This window comes from Plasmodium reichenowi, chromosome 14, assembly GCF_001601855.1.
Source record: "Plasmodium reichenowi strain SY57 chromosome 14, whole genome shotgun sequence".
NCBI lineage: Eukaryota > Apicomplexa > Aconoidasida > Haemosporida > Plasmodiidae > Plasmodium > Plasmodium reichenowi.
The window spans coordinates 3,098,176-3,107,715 of record NC_033659.1 but is presented as its reverse complement, the minus strand read 5'-3'; the positions used below and the strand labels follow the sequence as shown (position 1 = coordinate 3,107,715).

The 9,540-nt window shown below is 15.0% G+C and overlaps 2 protein-coding genes across 2 annotated transcripts; one reads left to right on the top strand and one right to left on the bottom strand.

Moving 5' to 3' along the window:
• Positions 1–5,933: 5,933 nt before the first annotated feature.
• On the top strand, positions 5,934–6,894 carry PRSY57_1475900 (putative exported protein; the record flags this gene model as incomplete). The annotated part of the gene is made up of 2 exons (XM_012910355.2): positions 5,934–6,002; positions 6,151–6,894. 2 exons carry the CDS (start codon positions 5,934–5,936, stop codon positions 6,892–6,894), a joined length of 813 nt encoding a protein of 270 aa, XP_012765809.2.
• Positions 6,895–8,156: 1,262 nt separating this feature from the next.
• On the bottom strand, positions 8,157–9,278 carry PRSY57_1475800 (lysophospholipase, putative; the record flags this gene model as incomplete). Its single annotated transcript, XM_012910354.2, has 1 exon — positions 8,157–9,278. One exon carries the CDS (start codon positions 9,276–9,278, stop codon positions 8,157–8,159), a length of 1,122 nt encoding a protein of 373 aa, XP_012765808.2.
• Positions 9,279–9,540: the final 262 nt, after the last annotated feature.

Genomic DNA, 9,540 nt, shown 5'->3' with positions numbered 1-9,540 from the left:
TTTTTAAAATAAAAAAAAAAAAAAAAAAAAAAAAAAAAAAAAAAAAAGTGCATTAATAAATTTTAATAGATAAGTAATATATGATATTCAGTTGTAAAAATATGAATACATGAAAATAAATACATAAACAAAGAACAAAATAAATATAATTTAAAATACGTTAGTTGTATATTAATATATATATATATATATATATATATATATAACAGCATATCAAACCATAAATATAGATATGACAAAATTATTGTAAAGGTAAGAATACATTAAATAAAATATAATATTAATTTATAACTATAATATAATATATATTATAAAATATACACATGCAAAAACAAAATTTACATAAAAAAATAAATAAGTATATATAATTAATATAATATATATATATATATATATATTAGTTCATTTTGATAAATCTATTTATCGATGCAAAAAAAGATATAATAAATAAAAAAAAAATTATGAAAATAACTTTTTATAATTTTATATATATAATATACATAAATTTAAAATTATTTTTATATTTATAATATAAAAAAAAAATTATTAATATTATTATATAGAATAAATACTTTTATTTAATATATATATATATATATATATATAATATATTTTTATTTTTATATTTCTAATTTTTTTTTTTTTTTTTCATTTTTCTTATTAAAAGTATTTAATAAAATTAAAAAATATTATATTGTACGATTTAGCCATTATAATAAAAAAGAAACAATAATAGTTAAAATTTTAAATATATATCATACTATCTATAGATGTCAATAGATAAGGATAAAAAAAAGAACAAAGAAGAAAAAGAAATAAATAAAAGAAAGAAAATAGAATCCTTTGATTAAAAAAGTACACTATAATAAAATAATATTATTCATTTTTCTTTTATAAATAAAACAGTGTAAAAATATAATTAATAATAAAAAAAAATACATTTACCTAAAATATTTATAATATAGATACAATTTTAATTATAAAATAATATTTTACAAAAAATGTAAATTAAATAAAAAAATGGATACATCGAATACATTTAGGTGAATTTAAAATAATATGTAAATATGACATCATTTTATATATATATATATATATATATATATATATATATATATATTTTTATTTATATTTATATTTATATTTATATTCATATTTATATTTATATTCATATTTATATTTATATTTATATTTATTTCCTTAAAATAAAACGATCGATATACATTTTCATAGAGAGAGTAGAAGAAAATAATAATTATTTATGGAAATTGAAATATAATTATAAATATAATAAAAATAGAAATATATTTTATTTTCTATTCTAAAATATGTAAAATCAAAATACATTTATAATGCATTAAATAATAATAAATATATATAGGGATCATATAATAATAACATTTTTTTGGTATAAATATATTATACATACATATATCAATATATAATTTTTATATTATTTTATTCATTTTTATGCATGAATTTATATATTTATTCGCTATATAAAAATAGATTAAAAAAAAAAAAAAAAAAAAAAAAAAAAAAAAAAGATTATAATAATAAATATATAATATAAATATATATATATATATATATATATATGTCTTTATTTATTTAATTATGATATAATGAAATATATATTTCTCATGCATTATCCTATATCATATTTTATTAACATACATTACCTAAATATAATAATTAAAAAAAAATTTATATTTATTAATCCCAACTAATACATATACATAAGAAAAAAATAATAATAATATATTAATAAATTACATAAGGTAGAAGTAACATGTAATATAATATTTTATACTTATAATATTATCTAATGACATAAACGTATTAATTTATTTATAATTTAATATAATATATTTATATAAATTTTTTATTTCTTAGTTTTATTCTATATATTATTATTATTATTATTATTATATTTATTAATCGAGGATCTATTAGATTTTATAAAATGTTGTGTCATAACATTTTTTTTTAAATTAAAAAGAAATGTAAATAAAATACATTTAAAAATTTTTTTTAATAAATAAGCATATAATAATAAAACCTAATGAACATATATATATTATATTATATTCATTCATATAAAATAAATTTTTTTTTTTTTTTTTTTTTAAATATCTGTAGATATATTTATATATATAACAAAAAATATATCGCATAATTATATGATCCAATAATGGTATTACAAAATTTTTAACAATTATATATTTTGTTATATATATATATATATAAAATATAACATTTTAATTTTTTTTTTTTATTTTTTTATATAAAAGGTATTAATATGTATTTAATTATTTTGTCAAATGTGTAATTATATAAAAGTACCTATTCCTTCCATGTATTATATAAATCAATGAAACATTTAGATAGTTTATACCTATTACAAATATATATTTCACTAAAAAATTATTAATAAAATATAATACATTTTAATAAATCAAAAAAACATTTATATGTTAATCATTTTATTAACATTTATTATAATAGTCATAATAGAATACTTATGGTATTTCTTCCAATTATTAAAAATAATACACATATACCATTATTTTCAAAATAATAATATAAATATAATGAACTACAAATATAAAGAATGATATGTATATATATATATATATATATAAATAGATTATTTACTATTATTAATATTATTACAAATATTATAATTCCTTATAACATTTACAATATTTTTATTAAACAATCCTAAATCCTTTAATTAAATACTTCTAATAAAAAATATAATATATATATATATATAAATATTTGTAGGAGCATAAAATACACATTAAAAATATGAAATATATTATAAATCTTAAAAGAATATAAATAAACAAAAACAAAAGCAAATAGTAAATTATCAATATATAACAAAAATATAAAATAAATACATTAATTTATTTATTATTATATTATACAATATGTATATATATATATATTTGTTTTTAGATTATTTTTTTTATTTTTTTTTTTTCCATCAATGTTACATTATACTTATTGAAAAGAAAGTATTAAAAAATTATATACTCCTTTAAACTAAATCGTAATTTTATTTAAATATATAATTTGAAGGTAAATATATATATATATATATATATATATATATATATATATAAATAAAACAGATAATATTATATCTTAAGAAAATTGTTCTAAGAAAAAGTGAGAACTCCTATAGAACAATCAGAAGAAAAAATATAATAAAATAAATAAATAAATAAAACTATTTATCTCATTATTTAATTTTATCTTTTCCATTTTTATTAATTTTTATATACTTTCATTACATAATAAAAAAGACATGCTCTATTCATTAATGTAAAACAAAAAATTCGATTTCTAATATAAATGTAATATGGAAAATTATATCGAAAAAAAATCATATAATATATCAAGAATGTAATGAATTATATAATAATCATATAGTAAGAAAATAAATATATATATATATATATTAGACAAGTATTTTCTTAAACTAAGAAGAACTAGAAATGATGCATAGTAATATTAAATATAAAAAACAATTTTATATTTTAATTTATATAATTAATAAATAGAAAAAAAAATTATAGCATATAAAGAAAAAATAAATGTTTAAATATAGTAATTTTATTTTCTTTTTTCTCATATATATTATATATGCAAAATATTTTTTATGCCAAAATATAAAATATTTCTTTTTTACAATATTAGAAGAATTAAGAAAAATATAAATAAAATTCTTTTTTTTTTTTTCATAATAATACATCAAAACATTATGAAATTCGTGTATTTTTATTTAAGGTTGTTACATCTTACATTCCTTTTAACATTGACACACTCCAAATTGTTCCTGTAATTACAACTGTTTGTATTCTTACTAGTTTTATTGGTTTCCTGTTATTATTTTGGTTTTAGACTATATTTTTGCAATTATCTCAAAGGCAAACTTCTTAACATTTTTTTTTTTTTTTTTTTTTTTTTTTTTTCTTCTTTCTCGTCTGTAACGACTAAAATTTATAATAATTCAAATAATATATATTTATATATATATATATATATAAATTTATAAAGGCAAAAATATATATATTTTTTTGTTTATAATCATATACACATAATATTTTGTTATTATTTTATAATAAACATCCCAATTTTATCTTTTTAATTTATTCTTAATTTATATCTTAAAAAAATTATAAGAATTATATTCCATTGAAAAAATAAACAAAAGAAATATATTTAAAAATAAAATGTGCACATAAAAATGCATATAAATATATTCCATGTATATTTTAAACATTCACTTTTTATGTTTATCATAAGTTAATTATATTCTTTTTTATATATTAAAATATTACAACGGTGATATGACACGTTCTTTTTAATATTAGCAAGGATTTATTGAATTTGTTTCTATCAAATAATAACAAACACACAAAATATAAAAAAATAAAAAAAAAAAAATTATTCTTATCGATAAATTATTCATATTTCCTTTTCTTTTTTTTTTTTTTTTTTTTTAAATAAATTTATCTTTCTCATTTTCGAACAATAAAATGGTATAAAATCGATTGTACAAAAATAATTATATATATATATATATATATATATATATATTTATGTGAATACATTTTCTTAATCGCTTCATATACATTTTAATTATTTCCTCTTCTATTTAATACATATATAATATTTCATACGTATCATATATTTTTATATTGGAAAAAAATGAGGTCGTACATTTTTCTTCACAAATATAAATAATTTAATCTTAAAAAATAATAAAAAAAAAAAAAAAACAGCAAAATTATTTATGTAGTTGTACTATTTTTTAGTATCAATATGATAATTGTAAATTTATTAAAAAATGCGTATAATGAAATTATTAAAATAAATTATTCTTGATAATCCCTTATTTCGTCATTTTTCATCTCCTTTTTTTTTTTGAGTATCAAATATTACATATGTATTCTACAAAAAAATATAGAATAATCTTGAAATAAAAACCAAAATATTAATCATTAATAAATTAATAAATTTATGTAATAAATATATATGTTTTTTTCATTTTATTTTTTTTTTTTTTCTTCTTTTTTTGAAACACATTTATTATTCTATTATAAATAAAAAAAAAAAAAAAAAAAAAAATTGGTCATTTTTTGGAACATAACATTTAATTTTATGCTCACCCTTGTATGTGTTAAGAAAAAAGTACACCAAAATTGAGAAAAAATTAAAACAAATAAAAAAAAAAAAATAAAACATATAAAATATAAAATATAAAATATGTAATATTAACTAATAAAGCAAATAAAAAAAAAAAAAAAAAAAATAATAAATAAATAAATAAATAAAAATAGAAGAAATATTATTCATTTTTTATTTCTCTACAACCACTAAAAATATATATAAAAATAAAAAATATATATAAATATGAATATATATATATATATATATATATATATATATATGTTCCTTTTTTCATTTTATTAACATTTGTTATATAACGGTTTTTTTTTTTTTATTTATAGTGACACTTTGCTAAAAGAAATAAAAGATATCAATAAATTAAATTCATATAATATACTTAAATATACGAAAATAAATAAATAAATAAATACATAAATGAATAAATAAATAAATAAATACATAAATAAATAAATAAATAAGTACATAAATACATAAATAAATAAAGATTAAAATAAAAAAGAAAAATTGATTATACAATCCTATAAATAATTTTAAATATATACTATTGAAATGAATACACACAAATATAAAAAAAATAACATAATATGTATACATATATATATGTATGTATATGTATATAATACACATATTCATGTTTTTCTTATTAATATATAAATAAATACGTATATAAAATAGATATTGGTTCTTCCTTTCCCTTATATATATGTAAAAAAAAAAAAAAAAAAATGATATACTTTAATAACAGAAAGCTTTTTTTATTTATTACTTTTTGGATATTATACCTAAAAAATAAGGTTGGACAAAAATATATGAAAAACGAAAGAAGTCTCTTCGTTTTCGTATTTGACATATTTATAGATCTATGCAATATTTTATCTCTACAAATATATAGATTATATATATATATATATATACATATATTTTTCTCTTTTTTTTTTTTAGACATATTTTGGAAGATGGGAATTTAAAAATATATACAAATTAATGTATACAGAATGTATACATAGAAGAATACTATTAGAATTTGATTCAGAAAATTCCAATGTTAATGGTAAAATGAAATTCAATTATTCAAGTCATGAAATAAAAGAAAATGAAGAAAATGCTGATAGGGAAAATATTTATCAAATAATCAACGAAACAATGGAAAAATTTGACACATGGAAATATGCATCTAGTGAAAGAAACGCAAACAATGAATATGTTGATTTGAAAAAAAATAAAACTATTTCAAAATTATATGATAAATTTTCCATTCTTGAAATAAAGAATAAGATATTCAAAAAAATTATGAACTATTTAAATAAAAAATACAAACAAATTTATTATAAACAAAAAATAAAAGAAATATTCCATAAGGTGATGAAAGATAAAAAGAAAAAAATATATTCCCTTCCTAAAGGATTACGATATGCAGCAATAGGTATTGTAATGATAATTTCGTTTATACTTATTCTTAAAGTACTCTATCTTTCTAAATCTGCTTTTGGAGTTACAACTATTCCCTTATCCATAGCTACTTTATTGTATGGTAAATGTGTTGTTACAACAATAAATAATCCGGCAGTTTTTATCTTCATTACCGTTACTATAATTATTTTATTTATTCTACTAATGTTTTTATTATATAAAATTTTTATTCAAAATAAATATGAAGACGACTTATATGATGAAGAACTCGAATAACAATAAAAGGGAAATAATATATATATATATATATATATAAATATTTTCCAAAAAATCTAAAAAAAACTAAAAAAAGTAATTTATATATATATATATATATATATATATATATATATATATATACAAATATATATTCAAAAGTACACAATTTGTTAATAATTATCATATATAAAAAATAATGTCTTAATTATTATTTTTATTTTTCTTATTTTTTTTATATTTATTAATTTTTTTTCCTTTCTGTGTTTCGTATATATATGAAAAATATGCGTCAACTAAAATACATATTATATATATAACTAAAATTTTATTAATACAAATATTATAAATAATAATTAATTACAAATATATTAGATTACCAAACAAATAATTCAATTTAAATTTTATTAACAAAAGTGAATTAATATTAACTAATATATATTTTTTTTTCTTTCCCTTTTTTTACATTTAGAAGAAGTATTTATGAAAAAAAAATAAAAGAAAAATAAATAATACTATATATACATTGCTATTTATATGTAATTTATAATAATTATGATATAGTAGCATAAAATTCAGATTTAAAAAAAATTTCATACAAGTTATGTAAAGAAAAGAAAAAAATAAATAATCTTTTAAAATTAAATAGAACATTAAAAATGATACTTATATATATATATATATATATATATATATATATATATATATTATATATGATTAATATAAGAATTATTTTATGTCAACATACAAAAAAAAAAATAAAATTTATAGCACCTAAATCAGGTATAAGAAAAAGTAAAATATATATGCATTTATGAGAATATATTTAATAACATTTAAGGTAACCCACAAATTTTTATATTCAATAATTCATTAGTCCTTTATATACATATTATTACTTTAACATTTATCTTATCATGGCAAAATTCATAACAAACAATTTATGTTTATATTTATTTTATAAAATATATTTTTACTACAAATTATTTTCATCCAATGTTATTTATTTATTTATTTATTTAATTTTTTTTTTTTTTTTTTTTTTTGGTATATATTTCTTAATTAGTTTATATAATATTTCATGTTATACAGTTTAATCAAATTTTACAAAAATGTAAATAATATATAATAAATGATTCAGTGTAGACAAAATAAATTCTTATGTATAACATAAATCTAAATATATTAATTAATTAATTAATTAATTAATTAATTAATAATAATATAATTTTTATATTATTTAAAATGTTAATTCTATGATGTGTATAATATTTCATTCCATTTCATTTCATTTCTTTTTCTTTTTGTCTCTTTTTTTTTTTTTTTTCTTCTTCTTCCTTATCTTGTGTATGCTGTATCCATTCAATCGTTTTATTTAGAGGTTTTTCATTTCCTTTTTCGAGTGTTATAACATGACTCATATTTTCTAAAGTATAAATTTCTTTATTTGTATTATTTAATTTATTAAAAAAGAGTAATGCATCTTCATATGTGCATATATTATCCATTTTTGAATGTATAAATAAAATAGGAATATCTTTAGGAATTCCATCCATATTTTTATTTAATGTATCCACTGATTTCATTAAACCATAGGCAAGGTTCTTTGTTATGGTCCCATCATATCTCACTTTATCAAAAGATATAAGATCATTAATATATGGGCAACGTTCGTAACTTTTCTTACTCTTACTTATTCTATCAGTTGGACCTATAGAAGACATTAAATTCATAACTGGAGAAAAAAAATATTTATATTTAAAAGAATCAGGTGATCCAACTGCCTTAATAGAAAACATTCCAGATAGTGATATAAGTCCTTTTATACTTCCTTTAGTAATTAAATCATCATTTGTATTATTTAATAATTCCATAGCTCTTAACATAATATTTGCACCCATAGAAAAACCTGCTAAATATATTGGAGGGTTTTCCAAAGTCTCAATTTTTTCGTTATCTAATGTGTTACTTGTTCTTTCAGATTCTAAAATACTTGATTCTTTAACTCTTCTAATAAAATCTATTAAATCATGTATATAATCATCATAATCTTTAATATGTAGTTTTAAATTCTGATATCCATCAGATTCTCCATGACCTTGTAAATCAATACCATATACAGAATAACCACTTTTGTTCAATTTCTCAACCCAACTTCCTTCATATAAAAAATAATTATCTCCATCAATTAAAACAGCATGATCATTACTTACAATCTTTGCATTTTTGTTTAAAAATCCAAACCTTAAATGAGAAGCTAACCCATGTATTAATATTATGATACCTAAAGCTTTTTTCACTATCCAAGAATAACTTTTTATACGTAAACCATCTTTGTTACAAAAGGTAGAAACTAAGGCTCTGTCTTTAGTATTCTCATCATTAATAATATTACTTTCTGTCATGGTATATATATTAATATATATATATATATTTCAAAAAAAAAAAAATATATATATATATTTTATATTATACGTATTATTATTTTATTTATTTATAATCATATGTAAAAAATAAAATTCAACTATTTTATATAAAAAAGAAAAAATATATGTATATAAACTATATAATACATATATGTTCCTTTTTTTTTTTTTTTCTTTTATTATTATATACAAACAAATTAATAAACAAACATATCTAAACCAAAAAAAAAAAAAAAAAAAA